Here is a 21186-nt window from a genome sequence, read left to right as displayed (position 1 = left end):
ATTTTAATTAATCCAATATACTATTTGTTTGTTTACATTTACTTATATCATTAATTAGACAACAATTTTTGACTTGGAAAATCTTTCTTTTTTAAGCAAGGCTGTCATATTTTTAGATTACAACTGTTCCGCTTCCTTGACATATGAAATCACTGAAATTATCAAAATTAAAGACTAAATACAAAAGTTTTTGTAAGTCTTTCTGAAACAGATGATAATTTAAATGCATGCATCATTCCAAAATCTACATGAAACCTTAAATTCAAGTTGGGTGAAAATCTTTTTGGTTTAAATCTAAGATTAAGATTCAATTTCCAACAATTAGATATTAAATCCAGTTTTTGGCTAGTTCACTCATAAATTAGGTCATACTAGTAGTGGACATACTTTAAAGGCACATTTCCATAAATGTGAAGTTGTTTATAAAAATCATATTGCTATGAAATCTTTATAAAGCCTTCTGACTTTGCAACAAACCACGTCTAGTTTTGGCTTAAATATAATTAATTTCTTGCATGTTTGGCCGGGGGCATGGGGGGGGGCAGTCAAAATGCTATACACACGCGTGACCCTAAATGAGTATTTCTATGTGTGCAAAATAACCCTCTTAACAAGTTTTTCTCGTGGGCTTTATTTACACATTTTGGCCCCTACCGGGGGCCCCTAAACATATTGTCGCCAAAATATGACCTCTGGGGGAAAAAGCTTTCGGAAAAAAAATACCCTAAACACGTGTGGCTAGTCTTTGAAAAAAAAGCTTTTGGGGAAAACATACCCTATATACGTTTGACCCCGCGGATGACCATTCAACAGTCTTTCAAAACCACCCTTTTTCTTGAAAATCGGTGTTTTTGATATACCTTTAACGAGTCCACGCACGGACCGCGTCCAAAACTGAAAAACACCCCTTTAAACGCTTTTTTGGGTCACGCGTGAGTATAGCAATATAATTGACTGCCCCCGGATGTTTGGTTTATTGCAATTTAGATTTTATTCTGATGGAGATTGTTTGATACATGACAGCAGTTATTGAATTGTTGAATCCTTCAGTAACCTACAATATTGCAATTTACATGAAATGCCGGTTTGAACAATATGAGTTAATAATATTTATGAATTTTTGTCATGTTTGTTGTAAAATCACTGTATGGTAAAGGGGGGGGGGGCATGACTGCGCACGAAGCATCTAACTGTTTAAGCTATGATTTAACATGAATTTCTTTTTATTTCATTAAAAAATCAGTTGATAATGTTCCTTATTATTCTATGAGTATGTGTGGCAAAAATCTCGTTTAAAAAATTGAAAGAAAAATATGTTTTCAAGGACTACTCACTTTTCTACATGTTCATAAATTACCCAAAATGTCACTTTTCGCCAACGTTGTTTAAAATTACATATATATCAAGACATAATACAATATATATTTGTGTTATTATGTTGATTAATGCCTAACTTTACCTTGTAAGAGAAAAATCCCTAATAATCAAGTTTACATGCAGGCTTGACACACAACCTGTCAATTTTCTTTTAACAAATTACCAATTTGAAATTTACATGGTGCTATAGTCTTTGTAATTCAGCAATAACTTTCTGATTTATTTCAAACTGTCACCATTCTGTTTTACTTAGTTTTCTCCTCACACACAAAAAAAAAAATTGCCTACAATTCAAACAACAGCATTAATTGTATACATAATGTTCTCCTTCCGACACAGCCTTTTCGCAAGATCCATCTGCTGGTGGGATGTCCTGCCTGCAATAGTTGTTTGGATTCCTTCAACTCAGTTTTTCAGAAGCCACCTGGAACCACTCATCCTCAGTTAGCTCTCCAGTAAGTGTTGAGATGCATCATTTTACTTGCAATATATATAGTTAGATTACCAATTTGAAAATTTATATGGTGCTATAGTCTTTGTAATCCAGTAATTAACTTTCTGATTTATTTAAAACTGTCACCATTCTGTTTTACTTAGTTTTCTCCTTTCTCATACCAATGCATGGGCTGAAATCTGTCCACAAAGGTAGGGGGACCAGGGGCTGGAAAATTTGACAAGCAAAGAAAAAAATAATAAAAAGGTTATCACCCAAAATGTAAGGTCAATTTAACCAAAACAAAATCTTATTGACAACAAAAAAATGAAAGGAAAAAAAAGGTTTTCACCCAGATTGTAAGGTCAAAATACGTGTATTATTTCGATTGTGAATAATGTATTTCTCTCCATCATAAAAGACCAAAAATAGTAGGCAGGGGCGGATCCAGCCTTCGCCAGTAGGGGCGGGGGGGGATTATTTCAGCCATATTTTCTCCGATCCGTCACTCTAAGATAAATTTTGGTTTCTTTGAAGGGGTAGTCCTAATAGTTACTTCTTAGCTTTATTCCTTTAAAGGGGAAGTTCACCCTGAAGAAAACTTTGTTGTAAAAGTAGCAGAAAAAATAGTAAAAAATATGGGTGAAGGTTTGAGGAAAATCCGTTAAAGAGTAAGAAAGTTATTAGAGTTCAAAATTTTGCATTTGTGACGTCATAAACGAGCAGCTGCCCCATGTGTTATATAATAAAAAATGTATGAATTTCAAATTTTGTATGGTTCCTGATGACTTAATTTATTTTCTTTTCATGATCGGGTGTGAAATGATTTGTCTATTGATATACAAAAGTTACAGTGAAAACCATTTTCAATTTTCTGAGAAAATGACATTTCATTGATTTTTTACCATTCGCTATGTAGGAATGCTGCTCGCATATGACGTCACAAATCAAATAATTGAAATTCTAATAACTTTTTAATTATTTGATGAATTTTTCTCAAACCTTTGGCAATATTTTTTATTATTTTTTCTGCTATTTTTACAATAAACTTTTTGTCAGGGTGAACTTCCCCTTTAAATGAATAGTCTCGTTAAGTATCATAATCCTTATTTAAACAATGCGAGCGCGAAGCGCAAGCTAAATTCTTTTGGAAATCTTATGTATTTTCCCCCTAAAATTTGAACAATCTGGGCAATGTTTGTTATCCTGAAAAAGATGTGTATGCAACTAAGTAATTACTACAAACGTGAAGCGCGAGCAGAAATGAACTAATGGAAAAGTATACCTGATAAAGACTGCATTTAGTTAGCCATGAAGACGTTACATATTTTAAAAATCAAATAATGCGAGCGCGAAGCACGAGCTGAAATTTTTGACATTTTTACCTAACGAATGGAAATTCTAAGCACTTTTGTACCTTAAACAGAATAGGTATATAATTTAACAACTGATGCGTGCGAGCGCGAAGCACGAACGGAAATTTCCGAGATTTAGACCTCCTAAACGAGACAATATTCATGTTTTGTAAATCATGAAAAGGATGAGTAATTGGTGATATTCCTTACATTAATAATGCGAGCGCAAAGCGCGACATATTTTTTTATATACGTTTTGAACTGATCGAAATGGTACCTATTAAGGACTGCTTGCACTTAGCAAGGAAGACGTTACATATTTCAACAATCAAATAATGCGAGCGCGAAGTGCGAGCTGAAAAATGTTGACATTTTTACGTTAAGAATTGAAAATTTTAATCATTCGTATCGTGAACAAGATAGCTATATAACAAAACAATTGACAATTTGATGCGAGCGCGAAGCGCGAGCGGAAACAAATCGAGATTTAGACCTAAAAACGGGACACTCTATTCATGTTTTGTAAATCATGAAAAGAATGAGTAATACGGGATCTTCGTACAGTAATAATGCGAGCAAAAAGCGCGAGCAGAAAAAAATTGATATTGTGATCTGAAACTGGATAATGATTTAAATTAAGAGAACAAATTGAGCATCGGAATAAATATGCACGCGCGTGTTTTATATTTACACCTAGAATCTAGGCATTCTAAATAATCTTTTATCATAAAAATCAAATCGAACGCGAAGCGCGAGCCTAAACTATATGATATTCTGATCTGAAAAAGAGTCAATTTCAGCTCTATATATATTTCAAGCACTTTGTAGGAAAATTGGGAGGTGGATATATGGATCGCACTTAATACAGAGCTGATTATTTTTCATCATAATTAATTTGAGTTTTGACACAGGACCGGGACAGCCTTAGGACATGTCATTATATGAAAATAATGACTGTCTTCTTATTCATCTTGCTAAGTGCGAGATGAAACAAAAGGGACAATCTAATTATTTAATATATAGCTTATTTATTAATGCCTAAAGAGGGCGCGAAATCTGATGATATTATGGCCTGAAAACTGGAAATTTCAAGCACTTTTGTAATAATATATCAAAAGGATTCATCAGTTAATATATGTTTAACCATTAATGCGACCGCAAATTACGAGCCTAAATTTTGTATACACAGTGAAAAGGGGATTTTAGGTAGTTGTCATGGTCGTAAAACTCTGTCTTGCAATACAAATTGTGTGACATGAGATTTTTTTCGTTTAGCATCTGAAACGGAAACATTCAATCTGCGTTTCGTGTGCAAAATTCTGGTTGCATTCATTCATTCATTCGTTTATTTCCATTTTCAACAATTACAGTTTCTTCTGTACATGTTGACATATATAAATAACAAAACATATTTCAATTATTCCTGTACAGAAAATTATATTCAAGATTATTACAAATCAGGTTGAGAATGGAGGAGGCTGCTAAAAAGCGGAGCTTGTATAGTGCAGCCTCCTAATAAATATTCTTGCAGTTGTTTAGCATATAAAAAAAATAAGGTACCAACTTGAGCATGACCAGTTGAATTAAAAAGAAAAATTGGAAATAAATATAGAAAAGGAAATAAGAAAAAGAGAGATTAAAGGTCTCCAGAATCCAGCCCCAGCACTCACAGACGGACCTCGCCGATCAACAGGAAAACGAAAGAGATATATAAGTGTACGTGACATGATAAACATGTTTGATTAAAAAAATACAAGAGCTTGAGTGATGAAGAGTTAAATTCAATGGTTCTCTTGAAGAAATTTTTTGAATTTATATTTGAAAGAATTAAGGCTTGGAGATTCTTTGATGTTACTATTGATAGTTCCCCAGAGTCTAGGGCCTTCAAAAGTAAAAATTGATTTTGCAAGGATGGTCCGGGTAGTGGTAAAATTCTGGTTGCTACTATGGTAACAGCGATATATCCGATTTAAGACAACTTTCCAAAGCCACATTTGGTTCCTCCCAGAGCCCGAGAGGCCGCCCGGGGGCCCACTTTCATTGAAGAGTGAATACCAGGCACGGACCACGCGTAAAAAGGAAAGTGGGCAAGTATACGTTACGTATAGGAATATGTTACGTTATAAGGGTGTCAAAACAATTTTTAACATACTGAAAAAGGAGGATATGTTTTCAATACTAGAAGGGTTTCACAAGCTAAATACTTGTTAAGAGATGCATTTTCATAATCTGGAAAAGCCTTGCTTCCCTTGTTTAGGGTGCTTTTCGAAACCGCATGGTCGTGCCTGGTATCCACTCATCAATGGAAGTGGTACCCCCGGGAATTCGAATATAATCCCCATTTCTGGGGAAAGTAAAGCATAATGCCCATTACATTGTGTGCTAGTTTGTGTAGGAGTAAACAAAAGAAAAAAAACCCCGCACGTATACATATTGTGTACAGCATAATCAACGCATGCGAAATGGTTTCGGCTCAGTGGAGAGGTGATTTGACCCATGGAATCAATTGTCAGAAATCCACCAATAATCCACATTAAATGCAATATCGATTCAATGGACTGTAATGATCTATATCTAAGCCTTAATTCAGTAACTTTTTGCTCACTCAATATGTACTCGATTTGTTTGAAAAACCACTTTCATATCCATGTCATAATCTATTTTAGGTTCTGCATTTCGAATATCTCCAGCCATCAGTCGTAATGTACATGCATGCATGGTGCGGGTGTCGCGGGAAAGAATTTTGCACACGAAAAGCAGAACTGTAGGGCCTGTAATAACCCCCTGTAACACAAAGCTTAGCATTTATTGTAGAGCAGTTTTCGACGTTTGATTCTATTGACTATAATGTACAATCAATCTTCAAAATAAGTGTATGATTAAGCGTTAACTTTTGTGTTAGGGGACACTAATAGCGGCCGTGAGGATTGCCAAAGGTGGCAATTGAGACATACATAACGCGCCAATCAAATGCGAGCGTGCAGCGCTAGCTAATACGTTTTTACAATCAGACCTGAAAAGGGATATTTTGAAAACTTTATGGAATACACGAAAATAATACTTACCTGATAAATAAAAAAATTCGAGTGCGCAGCGCGAGCAGAAAATGTTATTATTCAGACCATAAAGCAGATTTGTAAATCACACAAAATAATGTTTTGTATATTGAATTCCATATTTAAACTCCGTATTGAACAAGATATGAAAATCATCTAACAAATAATGCGAGGACGAAACGCGAGCGAAAAAAAATATATAGTAACATGAAATATTTTTCTCATTTTCCAAGTCTTCCCCTCATCTTATTTTATTCACTCGTCTTTCTCCTCATTATTCTCCTCTCCTTTTCCCTCCTTTTTTCCTTTTTTTCTTTCTTTCATTTTTTCCCCTTTTTGCTCCCCCCATAGGGGGAGGGGGCCCTCGGGCCCCCTGGATCCACCTATATGAGTAGGGGGGACATTTGACATTAAGTCCCCCTACTATTTTTGGTAGGGGGACACGTCCCCCCTGTCCGCCCTGGGATTTCAGCCCATGTACCAATGTAGTGTCTCACACACAACATTGCCTACAATTCAAACAGCACTGTAGCATCCTCTCCAAGTATACCAGCACACCTTTTCCCAAAGTACCATCTGCTTGTGGAATATCCTGCCTACAATAGTGGTTTTGATTCCTTCAACTTAGTTTTTCAGAAGCCACCTGGAACCACTCACCCTCATTTAGCTCTCCAGTAAGTGTTGAGATGCATCATTTTACTTGCAATATAGTTTAGTTTTGTTAAACTGCAACAAATGTCATATCATGTTTTTTTAATTGCGGCCTCAATCAAGTACCATGGTACGACTATACTCTATAAAAGGACTTTACTCAACGGAAGAAGAATATTTCATGACGAAGGTTGATTCACCAAGCCAGTGATAACACCATCTTTTGGAAGTATCATAACATTCAACTTTGATTGTTTTAGATTCAACTCTGATTGTCTTCGATCTGAGAAAGGAAGATGTCAACTCTCACTAATAAGTTGATGGACATGGTCGTTGACCAAGTGGACGACATATCACCAACCAAAGTGACCATCGTTGGTGTTGGTCAAGTGGGCATGGCTTGTGCATACAGTATAATGACACAGGTAAATGAAAATGGGAAGGTAACAAATATTTTTTTTTACTTTTTGCAGTGAATGGGAGGGGATAGTCCGTTGAAAGCTGCTGCACGTAGGCCTGTATACATACTCATGAAATCATATTAGACCAGTTTAACATCTAGGCCATGGTTTTGTTCTACACGTTTGTTAAGATTATGAAAACCATTAACAGCCTAAAACTTTTTATCTATTTCATGCATGTTTTCCTTAATATTTTACTGTAATTTTCCACATGCTTTCCTTTTGGAGTTTACTATTTTAGTAATTATTTTTATTCATTTGTTTGTTAATTTGTTTAATTCAGTCATTTATTTCATTGATAAAAATTCATAAAAATTTAATATTTCATTCATTCGGGTGTTTGTGTGTGTGTAAGGGGGGGGGTGGTGGGGGCTCATTACTTTTTCTAGGAGGAAACCTGTATACAAGATGTAAAATTAGCGTTCCTTTTTTTTTGTTGAATTCATGAAAATAACATTCTTTTATCAATATCAAATTTTATTTTGTTTCATGGTTCAGAATATAGCTAGTGAGATAGCGCTTGTTGATGTGATTGCTGATAAGTTAAAAGGTGAAGTATATGACATGCAGCACGGTCTAGCGTTCGTCAAGGGATGCTGTGTAAAAGGAGATACAGGTATGATAATTGTTTTTAAAATACAATAAACATTTTATTTTAAGTTGATGAAGTGGATCCAAATCCAGGGGGAGGGGTGTTTCACAAATATTTAAAGTGTGACTACTTATAATTGCACTTAAATTCATATACTTTATGAAATCCATCACCACATTGGTCAAGGCTGAGAGGTAGATCCCTCTTCCACTATTTAATTTAGGGCCTCACACTAAATACTACAATGATTGCGATTGCACATTAAATATCACAAGCACATATCAGCACTAAGTGTGGCTTTAAGGGACACCTAAATCTTTGTGAAACACCCCCATCCTGAATTAATTTAAGACTATTGAATACCGGGTCCTCAAATACATTTATGTTAAAATGCCTTGCCCTGAAAATCTAAGTCCTGTGAATCCAATAACTGGATGAGAACATGGACTATACCAAGCATTCATTGTGCTTCAAATCATTGTATCAGGGATGCATATGCGCTGGGATATTTTGATCAAAATGAAATGAGCAAATTATTGCATCATAATGCATTTGTCCGGTCATTTGTCCGGTCATACATGCAATGCAGTAATATACAGTTCTTGACTATACAATCCACATAGAAGTTACCTTTAATGTGTTGCATCATTCCAAGGATAAAGAAAAAAAATCACATATGAAAGAATTCAGTTTGATCGAAAAAGGTGTATGTGTGACCTGTAACTGTGACAGGAAGGCGTAGATAAAAGTGTATATGGAATATAGAAAAATACCGTAGGCCAAAAAAATTAAGGGGGGGGGGTCCACCTGATGAAATATTGGGATGGACACAGGTAAAAAAAACATGACAAGCAAGGGGGGCACCTCAAATTTAGGGGACAGGACCCCCGTCCCCCCGCCTATGATATTTGCCTTTAACCCAGCAGCGTTACGAAACAAGCCATTATTATTTTTTTTATAGATTACAAAGTAACGGCTGGATCAAGACTATGCATCATTACTGCTGGAGCTAGGCAGAGAGATGGTGAAAGCAGACTTAATCTTGTTCAAAGAAATGTAAAAATATTTGAAGGTAATATTGACAATATTTATGTCGAGGTGTTTTTAAGATTGGTTTCTTCAGTTCTTAGAAACTTTTAATAGTACATTAAACATACCATTTTAAGTGGATTTTTTTCTTCAACTTTCTAACAATTAGTCTTTTATTTGTAAACTTTGAAAATTAGATCTATGCTCGTGAATGAATTTATTACTTTTTTGTTTCAGCAAAAAAGTCAGACTGGGAAATGAAATAGAAGAAAATGAAAGCTGCTGAATAAAAAAAGACAAAGAGCAATTAAAACACAATTTGAGGCTGAAGATAACCAAAAATGTTTTTAATGCATATACATTATCATGATTATGGATACTTGGGTTTTTCTATAAAGATTTCAGCTCATTTGAATGAACTTCATTACATTTTATACATCTCACAATGGAAAAAAAAATTGATGTTTAAAACATTGAAATATAAGGTATTTGCATTTTAGAAAACATAAAGTAACATATTAACTTAACATAAATAACACAAATTTCATGTACTTTACACATTTTAATTCTAAACACGTATATTTCGCGATATCAATAACATCAATGATATGCCCATTAACGAAAAAAAGGAAACAAAATTTTTGGGCGTATTGATCGATTCTAATGTAACATGGAGTAGTCACATTCGTAATATTACCGTGATGATTGCAAGAGGCATAGGTGTTTTGTACAAATTGAAATATTACCTATCTCAAAGATCATTACTAATGCTTTATAACTCCTTTATTTTGTCACACATGTAACATAGTATGGTGAAATAGTAACAAAACAAAATAGACTCGATATTACGCCTTCAAAAGAAAGCTCTTCGTATTTGTTATCACTCATTATCTCGCCCATACTGATCCTATATTTCATGATTTTAAAACATTGAAAATTTACGATATTCACACTTATCAAATTGCCATTTTAATATATAAATTTTCCAACAACACTATTCCAGCATCCTTCCGTAATATTTTTGTTTACAACAGAGACATACATTCATACCCTACACGACATTCATCTGACTTTCACCTAACAAATCCAAAAATAATAATTGCTCACAAAACAATACGTCATCACGGTCCTGAAGTTTTGAACACTTTGCCGATTAACATCAAACAAGCTACATCTCATTTTTTCCTTTAAAGCTTTGTTAAAGAGGTTTCTTATATCAAAGTATTTGTAAAAATCTCACCTGCACGTGCACCCACTTCACCTAACCCTTATTCAAATAATTATGTGACACCATTTTCTTTACAATGGTTTTCATGTACCTCTCAAGTATTTTGCTTACGATAGCTAGCCACTGCATTTTGTTTTATTTGTTATTGCTTACATGTATATCTATGTAAATCATTCTTCTATTATGTTATCGTCACAATATGTAATTCTGTCATTTATTTTTGTATTTCTTTATATGCATTGTGATTACTGTGTTTCATTTATTGAATCATCAATGAATGCAGAAACACCTGCAAAAAAACCTTGGGACTTTTATTATGAAACATGTAAATTTGAATGGTGCCATTCAGCTTTGTTCCTCTATATTTTTGGGTGCTACTCTTTTGAACGTTTATAACCTTATTTTGAGGTAAAGAGGCTTTGAATGCTGCCCTCAAACAGATCTTAGTAAAAATGTCATGAACAAGGTAGATTATGAAGAATGGTAGATGTATTTCAGTATGTTATCAATTCTGCCTATGGGTATCAATGTTGGATTACATGAAAATCTCTAAATGCATACATGTATTGTAAAAATATGTTTTGTCTGATGGACATGTAATTCCTCACAAGATTAAAAGATATCGCTCTAAAAAGTGGAATATCTCGACTTAATCCAAAACAAATGTGAAACGTCATCTTGGGAGCTTCCTTCATTAAAATTTATTAGTTGCAATTAAGCTGACAGAAATTAAAAACATGTCATGAGATACAAATGAGGTTTTGAAAGACCTATACAAGTTTATATCCTCACTAAAGTTATAGAAGAAAAAATATATAAAGCATTGCAAAGTAAAATTTAAACATGATTTGAAATATACAAGATTTATAGATTTATGAATAATTTATAAACAATGGTAAAAGAATAGAACAATCAAAATGATATATGAAAATAATATAAATAAAAATCATCAAATGGAAACAACCTCAACTAAACCAACAGGTGTACAATTACCTTATAATGTTATCCATTTAATTTAACCCACCCCTATCTGATAAATCAATAGACACTGTAATTTTTTACTTCACTCCATTTTACAATGGTAACAAAAACTGAATATAATATGACAAGGTGTAATGAAGTGAAAACATTCTGGAGTATATTTATGGATATGGGAGATAGAATCATTTGATATGACTGATTTAAGAAGAAGATGAGCCTTGAATAAGGGTTTGATAGTAGAGACGCATGTTAGCACGTTAGCATGATTCAATCTTTTTGAAGTTCTATAACAAGATTTTTCATCATGATCTGATTTTACAAGGGATATGATTACCTTAGTATGTATTTTATCATAGTCATTCCTACCTACCCCTTGGCTGGTTTATTGTCATAGTCATTCCTACCTACCCCCTTGGCTGGTTTATCATCATCGTCATTCCTACCTACCCCCTTGGCTGGTTTATCATCATAGTCATTCCTACCTACCCCCTTGGCTGGTTTATCATCATGGTCATTCCTACCTACCCCCTTGGCTGGTTTATCATCATAGTCATTCCTACCTACCCCCTTGGTTGGTTTATCATCATGGTCATTCCTACCTACCCCCTTGGCTGATTTATCATCATGGTTATTCCTACCTACCCCCTTGGCTGGTTTATCGCCATAGTCATTCCTACCTACCCCCTTGGCTGGTTTATCATCATGGTCATTCCTACCTACCCCCTTGGCTGGTTTATCATCATGGTCATTCCTACCTACCCCCTTGGTTGGTTTATCATCATGGTCATTCCTACCTACCCCCTTGGCTGGTTTATCATCATGGTCATTCCTACCTACCCCCTTGGCTGGTTTATCATCATGGTCATTCCTACCTACCCCCTTGGTTGGTTTATCATCATGGTCATTCCTACCTACCCCCTTGGCTGGTTTATCATCATGGTCATTCCTACCTACATGCACCCTTGGTTGGTTATCGTCATGGTCATTCCTACCTACCCCCTTGGCTGGTTTATCATCATGGTCATTCCTACCTACCCCCTTGGTTGGTTTATCATCATGGTCATTCCTACCTACATGCACCCTTGGCTGGTTTGTCATCATGGTCATTCCTACCTACCCCTTGGTTGGTTTATCATCATAGTCATTCCTACCTACCCCCTTGGCTGGTTTATCATCATGGTCATTCCTACCTACCCCCTTGGTTGGTTTATCATCATGGTCATTCCTACCTACCCCCTTGGTTGGTTTATCATCATGGTCATTCCTACCTACCCCTTGGTTGGTTTATCATCATAGTCATTCCTACCTACCCCCTTGGCTGGTTTATCATCATGGTCATTCCTACCTACCCCCTTGGTTGGTTTATCATCATGGTCATTCCTACCTACCCCCTTGGTTGGTTTATCATCATGGTCATTCCTACCTACCCCCTTGGTTGGTTTATCATCATGGTCATTCCTACCTACCCCTTGGTTGGTTTATCATCATAGTCATTCCTACCTACCCCCTTGGTTGGTTTATCATCATGGTCATTCCTACCTACCCCTTGGTTGGTTTATCATCATGGTCATTCCTACCTACCCCCTTGGTTGGTTTATCATCATAGTCATTCCTACCTACCCCCTTGGTTGGTTTATCATCATGGTCATTCCTACCTACCCCCTTGGTTGGTTTATCATCATAGTCATTCCTACCTACCCCCTTGGTTGGTTTATCATCATGGTCATTCCTACCTACCCCCTTGGTTGGTTTATCATCATGGTCACTACTACCTACCCCCTTGGCTGGTTTATCATCATGGTCATTCCTACCTACATGCACCCTTGGTTGGTATATCGTCATAATCATTCCTACCTCCCCCCTGGTTGGTTTGTCATCATGGTCATTCCTACCTACCCCCTTGGCTGGTTTATCATCATGGTCATTCCTACCTACCCCTTGGTTGGTTTATCATCATGGTCATTCCTACCTACCCCCTTGGTTGGTTTATCATCATAGTCATTCCTACCTACCCCCTTGGTTGGTTTATCATCATGGTCATTCCTACCTACCCCTTGGTTGGTTTATCATCATGGTCACTACTACCTACCCCCTTGGTTGGTTTATCATCATGGTCATTCCTACCTACCCCCTTGGTTGGTTTATCATCATGGTCATTCCTACCTACCCCTTGGTTGGTTTATCATCATAGTCATTCCTACCTACCCCCTTGGTTGGTTTATCATCATGGTCATTCCTACCTACCCCCTTGGTTGTTTATCATCATGGTCATTCCTACCTACCCCCTTGGCTGGTTTATCATCATGGTCATTCCTACCTACATGCACCCTTGGTTGGTATATCATCATAATCATTCCTACCTACCCCCTTGGTTGGTTTATCATCATGGTCATTCCTACCTACCCCCTTGGCTGGTTTATCATCATGGTCATTCCTACCTACCCCCTTGGCTGGTTTATCATCATGGTCATTCCTACCTACCCCCTTGGTTGGTTTATCATCATGGTCATTCTTACGTGGTAATTGTCTATTACAGTTAATCTTTGTTTTTTTTGTCTAGGTATTGTTCCGAATCTTGTTCGCTACAGTCCAAACACAGTTCTTCTAGTAGTCACGAATCCTGTTGATATTCTTACACACGTTGCATGGAAACTGAGTGGTTTGCCTGCTAATAGGGTCATAGGTTCTGGGACAAACCTCGACACGGCTCGCTTCCGTTTCCTCCTTGGAGAAAAATTGGGTATTGCGCCCTCTAGTGTTCATGGGTATATCATCGGAGAGCACGGTGATTCTAGTGGTAGGTATTCTACAGGGGTGCCTCTTTTCCAACGTTAGTGGAAAGTCTGACATTTTCTGTTTAAAAAAATTCCGTCGTCTCAGAATGTCAATAATTTAGTGAATTGTGTGTAAGGTGCATTTTGGGTTAGTTACAAGTTTCAGATATCCCTGGTGGGTGCTGTTCATAAGTTAAGAACCAACGGTGAAGGTACACACTGATTATTAAACACAATAAACATTTAATGGTAAACATCACTTTTTTTTAATTTGTAAATATTGGTGATCATTGTACCCATGGAGTCTTCAAATTGGCCGCATATGTAATGTCATGATGATGCAAGGCAAGGACTACTCTTCCAATGTACTCCAATACATAAAATGGCTAAAATATCAGTTTTGTCAAAAGATTTACATAAAGAGGACATAAAACAATTTATTATCTGGGTTATTTTTAGATTACTGCAGGGGAATAGGTATTAAGGAGAAAATCACATATCACTGATAATTAAGTACATGTCTTTTTTTTTTTTTTTATTTATTCATTTTCCAACACATGGGCTGGATAGCCCTCTTCAGCCTAGCGGCTGTTCTTCTGAGGGGTCCAGAGAAGGTCTTATGAGAAAGGGTCTTATGAGAAAGTTGTCCTTGTCTCTTGTCATAATTTACTTACCCAGTTGCCAATTTCAAGTTTACATAGGGATCTCAATCTTAAGGCAGCTATAACTTTCTTATTGGTTTTCTGATTTCTTTCAAACTTTCCGTTTAATTTAAATTTCTCCTTCCCAATACAGCATTTTATGCCCAAGGCTGGATTCCCCTTTGAGTCTGTAAAATGACAGCATAACTTAAAAAGTATATAGACCTAGTCCATGAAATTTGGCCATAAGATTAATCAAGTATTACTGAACATCCTATGAGAGTTTCAGGTCACATGACTAAGGTCTAGGGTCAATGCACTTAGACGATGTTGGGGAATCAACATCAAAATCTTAATCTAAATTTATGTTTTTGAAATGTCATCATAACTTCGAAAATATATGGAACTAGTTCGTGAAAATTAGACATACGGGGCCCGTTGAATAAAACTTTTGCCATAAAAAAACTGTGGCAAAAAAAATTATGCCATTGAAAGTTACACATTAAAAAACTCTGGCAAAAAAATTGCCGAAAATCAATAAATTTTGGCCAATTAAGTTGGGGGTATCTGTTGAATTACCATCATAGCTTTAAAAGTTTTTTAGATCTGATTCATGAAACTTGGACATAAGAGTAATCAAGTATCACTGAACATCCTATGCGAATTTCAGGTCACATGATCAAGGTCAAAGGTCAATGAACTTTGGCCATGTTGGGGGTATCTGTTGAATTACCATCAGAACTTTAAAAGTTTATAGATCTGATTCATGAAACTTGGCCATAAGAGTAATCAGGTATCACTGGACATCTCATGCGAGTTTCAGGTCACATAACCAACGTCATAGGTAATTTAAGGTCAATGAAATCTTGCCATTTTGTAAGTAATTATTAGATAACTTTCAAAGTTTATAGATATAGTTTATAAAATGTGGATATAGGGGTACCGTAATCAAGTATCACTGACAAGTCTTAGGTCGCATTATCAAGGTCAAAGGTCATTTAAGGTCAATAAACCTTTGCCATGTTGGAGGTATTTGTTGAATTACTATCATAACTATGTAAAGTGTATTGGTCTGGTCTATAAAAGTTGGACATAAATCAAGTATCACTGAACATCCTGTGTGAATTTCAGGTCACATGACCAAGGTCAATGAACTTTGCCTATGTTGGGGGTATCTGTTGAATTACCATCATAACGTTGAAAGTTTATGGATCTGATTCATGAAACCTGGACATGAAGAGTAATCAAGTATCACTGAATATCTCATGCGAGTTTCAGGTCACATGACCAACGTCAAAGGTCATTTAAGGTCAGTGAAATTTTGCCATTTTATAGGTAATTATTAGATAACTTTCAAAGTTTATAGATATAGTTTATAAAATGTGGATATAGGGGTACCGTAATCAAGTATCAGTGACAAGTCTTAGGTCGCATGATCAAGGTCAAATGCCATTTATGATTATTGTTAACGAACATAGTATTGTATCATTATATGAATGGTGGTTTTGTGAATAATTATTTTATAGTAGTGTTCAAAGTCAGCACTGCTGCTACATTAAATCGCGTGATGCAGGTGAGACTGCCAGAGGCGCTCTACTTGTTCTCAAATGAATGCACAGTTGCTGAATTCACATGATTTCTTGAAAATATTTCACTGGTTTCCCCTGAAGGAGTGCGTAGTCTTCAAAACCCTTCTATCGATCTTTAAATTGTCAATGGAACTTGTTACAATAAATCTTTGATTCATAACTACATATACCAACCCACACAAACGTTACGATCCTCAACATAATTATGTTCTTGTTTAAAGAAATCCTGGGGATGGGCTTTTGCTCATATAAGGCAGACCCTGTAGAATTCTCTTCCACATGCAGGGTTTAAAATATCCAGATATCAGCGACAGCATTCAGGGGCAACCTACATGCGATAGTGCAACAGACAACCATTAATTATCCATTTTTAAAGCTCGAACCTGTACTGTATTGTTCTTCTTTTTCTCTTGCGTGTATTTGCTCTGAACTGCCTTGGGCATCCAATTAAGATAGTAAATGTGCATAATACATGTAGTTATTATCATCCATTTTCTGTTTAGTTGCTGTCTGGTCAGCTACCACAGTAGCTGGAGTAAGTCTTCAGAACCTACACCCTGAGATAGGAACTGCTAAAGATCCTGAGAATGTGAACCAAGTTCATCAAGAGGTGATAGATAGGTAGGTATACACCCGGGTCCCATCTTACATGTCTTACAAAGAGTTATAATTGATCCGATCAATCTCAAGTATATGGATATCCATCAATGTCATAATCTTTATTTTTTTAGGAAATTCACACAATGTCCTTTGAAAACAAAGGGAAGCATACTGAATTGTCAAGAAAAAATGAATTTAGTCTACATTACACTCTAAAAACAAATTAGTCAAAAGTGACTAGTTAATAGGGTCAGCTAGGTGCAACTGTTATTCTAGTCATATTTGACTATTTCTAGTCACATTTTACTCGAACAGAGTTATTTCTGACTAGAATATATGTCAGAAAAGTGATTGCCTTATCAGTAGCTCCCAGCTGACTACTGGTCTAGTCAATTTGACTGATCTGTTTTAAGAGTTAATATCAATAAAATGTTTTGAAGAAGCACGTATTTTAGATGTCGACAGTGTTTGCTATCCATACTTGATGTACATGGGATCAATTGTAACTCTTTGTAATTGGAGACCAGGATAGTGATTAATAAAGCTTAGCCATTAATCAAAGGACTCATATTCACAATTGAATACGCGATGCGATCAGTTTTCAATTCAATTCAATTAAATTTTATTCTGATCACTTTATAAACACATATTGGAAAGTTCAAGTTTACAAATCAATACAAATTACATTATTCATAAAATTTGAACAGAAATTGTAAAGATGATGTGTGGATGATGTGGGGGATAAATGAAAGGCTATTGGCCTGTCCCTGAATTTACCCCACTAATACAGTGCGTATCAAAAAAGTTTACACTTATAAAAAATCCTGTAAAATCATATATTATTTGTAATATCTTGAAGAGTTTTTCCACATTTTAACATATATAACTGTCGAAAAATGTTTCCGCTTGAGTGAGCACCACTTACTTTTGAAAAGTTAGTGAAAATGATTTGCGCAGAACTTTTAAATAGTTATGCGAATTAAAGTAGACCTTAATCATTAAGAACACGTGGAATTTAGCTAGTACATTAAATTTAAGATATCTTCTACTTTTTTTCTAGCCCAAAACACTTCGAAGAGTGCATTGCGCCCCACGCCACTCCCCCACACACAGAGGCCATCGTGACGATATTTGCTTTACACTGAGCTGTGGTGAAACTGCTTAGGCTTGATTTTCATTTTGTTAATCATTGTCAAGCTTGGGAAAATTGCGGAGAAACAAGTATTAAATGATAAAAGAAATGTAAACCCCCTTTAAATGATAAAAACTTAGTGAAAAAGTACCAAATATCTGATATAAACTTTTGTTCAGATTTAGTTATGTCCTCAGATCCAGCTGGCACAAAAAGGGTAAATGTTGGGCTTACTAAATGTTAAAATTTCAATTTGGGTGGCAAAATTGTAACAAAATGCTTGAATGTGTCTGTTGTATTTCAATTGACTAAAAGTGCAAGGGAAATGTATGAGAAATGCTTGTTTCGCAGCGTAAGTTTGATTTCGCCCTTTCCCCTTGACAGAGAAATGAACAGTTCTCACACAATTGTAACATTCTCTCAAAATTTTTACTTTCATTAGATAGATGAGACCCAAACCCAAGATTATATGTGAAAAAATTACCCACACGACGTGTACTTTTTAATTCCCAGGGCTTTTTCAAAGTGTAAACCTTTTTATACGCACTTTATTTGACAAATAATATAGAGGTACACAGCGTTCATATTGATCTTGTTTAGCTCCTCAAATTGGCAACAATTAATTTTCTTTTTATTTTCATACTTCAAAAAATAGATGGCATTGATCTATCACTCATTGGAATACCGAGTTCATACCGAGGTTTACCGAGGTTTTACATTACCTTTGTAATACAAACTTGCTTTATTCTCAATGATAGAACATTGTTTGTCTTGACAGTGCATATAAGATCATCAAACTCAAAGGCTATACTTCATGGGCTATTGGATTGAGCTGTGCCACATTAGCTTCTGCTGTGTTAAGGAATCAGAAAGGAGCCTACCCTGTTTCTACTGTTGCCAAAGTAAGTTATCACTGATGAGGGGTATAAGACCTTCGATAAATGCGGGAGTAATTCTTAGCAAATATTTTTTATTTCATCTATTTTATTTAAAAAATGGCTATAGAAAATTGCCACGAATATTGCATTTCTGCTCTAAGCATTGAAGCCAGTGGCCTGTAATGTTTTTAAATACAAAAGTTGTTATTTTTTGTGGAATTGCCCATATTATTATTTTTTGTTGTTCTTTGGTGATTTAAGGTAATAAATATTATGAATACACAGGGGGACAATTGAGGTACTAGATTTCATACATTTGATAACATATTGATATTAAATGGCTTCTTAGACTAGAGACATAAGGATATATTATACATAAAATGAAGGTTAACATGATATCAGGTTGGTTTCAATAAAAAATGGGACAAAAAAGTTATTTGGAGATTGAAGGTTTGTCAAAAATTCATCAAAGAATAGCAAAGTGGTGCAATGCTTCGTGACTTTATTTTTCACATAGCTCTGTCCATGTACTATGTACATGTATGTCATGATCTTTGCACACTGAAATAATTTGAGTTGGATTATAATGACAATGTGTTTCCATGTTATTTTCTTTAATTCAAGATTTCCATATTGCACCATTTATACTGATTATTTATTATATAGATGTTATCCAAGAACTATTGCCTTTTATAAGCTTCTCTAATTTGAATGTACGGGAGAAAACTAAATATTATGATTGTTGAATTTAATTGTATGAATGTACAAATAACAACATCAGCGTGTAAAGGGTTAAAAAGAAAATTATCTTAGAAAATTGAAATTGGTTTATTCATTCATCATCGTTCATATATACATGTTTATATTAGTTAACTCATCATGAAATATTGCTATTGTTATATTCTTTATGAATTGAGACGGACATGTTTTACTCATTGATTGATTACTCAGTCATTACAAACAATACCCATAGAGAGATGCAAAGACTCTAATGATTGATGGTAGAACTTTTATTGAGAAGTTTGATTATTTTCTCTTCAGGGATACCATGGTATTGAACATCCAGTATTCCTAAGTCTCCCATGTATTCTTGGTCAAGATGGAATCTCTCATGTTATAAAGCAGACATTGAATACCAAAGAACAGGCTCAGCTTCAATCCAGTGCTAATACCTTGTGGGACATCGCCAAATCGTTGGAGCTACGAGAGCCATCGAAGTAAGGGGCCTATAGCTTCTTTATGAAACAAGGTCAATATTAATAATTCAGAAAACACAAACCCCTAACGTAGCTTTCTAAGTCAAAGAGCTAACATAACTAAAGCAAAATAACACCACTGTCCTTGCTTTCCTTATAACATGCTACTACTTTATAGAAAATGCAAATCAAGTTTTTTGCGGCATTTTTAATCGTTATCAGGCCAAGTTTAATGAGAAAGTCATTTTTTGTCATCAATGTCATCAATGTCCGCTTATTAAGTAGATATCACTTACATGTCACTTTAGTTAGGTTTTGTTGGTCGTATTTATAATCTTTTCTGTTGCTTCTTTTTACAAACTATTGTGTCTGTTAATAGGGTTTGTGCAGCACAGAGAAGAAATTGGTGTGCTATTTAAGATATTTCTGGTGTGATTTTAGTTTTGTGATAAATAATTTGTCTTTGATACTGAGGCACCTAACCAAAAATCAGAGTCGTTTCATTCCCATGTAAATCTAGCATGCATTCTATAATCCTCATATTTTAGCATTGACCATACATTCTGCACGAAAATCCAACCTTTCTTTTGAATTTCTTGCCTCCAGTCTTTGGAATTAACCCCCTCTTAACCTCTCCAAAAAAAAACCTTTTCAAAAACTTAAAGTGATTGGTTAACATTGGTTTGACTTTAAAAAAATCTGAGCTAGAAGGTCGAACTTGTCACCTGTGTCTGTGATATGTTCCAAAAATGAAGCCCAGAAAAAATTGCATTCGAAAATAATTATTTAGTGCTTCAAAAATTGAAATATAAAGTGACCGGAACACCATCTTAATTTCATCCCATACACTTATGTGTACTGTTTAGGTGTCTATAAGACAATTCTAAATGATGAGCTGTGATTGGTTGTCAAGTTAAACAAATTATGATTTAGTTAATAAGCTTTTTCGCAGATTCTGTAAGACTCTCGCTATGATCTTGAATTAACTGTCCCTTTTATACACAGTAGAGCATTTAGTGGGTGTCTAAATAAAAAAAAATATCGGTGTTAAAAATCTATGGAGATCAATGCAATAGAAAATGTTACTGAGCCTCAATCATGGAAAGAAGTAAACCTTCATTTCTGCATTCACCAATGTATAATCGTTTTGCATATAAATTTGATTGTGATATGTTATATATTGTGTATCTGTAATTCTTGTTTTACTCCTGTA

General features: G+C 35.2%; 1 protein-coding gene across 1 annotated transcript; it reads left to right on the top strand.

Annotated features, from left to right (window-relative positions):
- The first annotated feature begins 6837 nt into the window (after positions 1-6837).
- LOC121406038 (L-lactate dehydrogenase A chain-like) lies at positions 6838-20685 on the top strand. Its single transcript, XM_041597043.1, has 7 exons — positions 6838-7297; positions 7832-7949; positions 8887-8997; positions 13724-13960; positions 16671-16788; positions 18678-18801; positions 19819-20685. Exons 1-7 carry the CDS (start codon positions 7169-7171, stop codon positions 19996-19998), a joined length of 1017 nt encoding a protein of 338 aa, XP_041452977.1. The 5' UTR covers positions 6838-7168; the 3' UTR covers positions 19999-20685.
- The last annotated feature ends 501 nt before the right edge of the window (positions 20686-21186 follow it).

Source organism: Lytechinus variegatus, chromosome 19, assembly GCF_018143015.1.
Source record: "Lytechinus variegatus isolate NC3 chromosome 19, Lvar_3.0, whole genome shotgun sequence".
Taxonomy (NCBI): Eukaryota; Metazoa; Echinodermata; class Echinoidea; order Temnopleuroida; family Toxopneustidae; genus Lytechinus; species Lytechinus variegatus.
The sequence above is the reverse complement of the archived record's forward strand: the minus strand, read 5'-3'. Positions and strand labels throughout refer to the sequence as shown.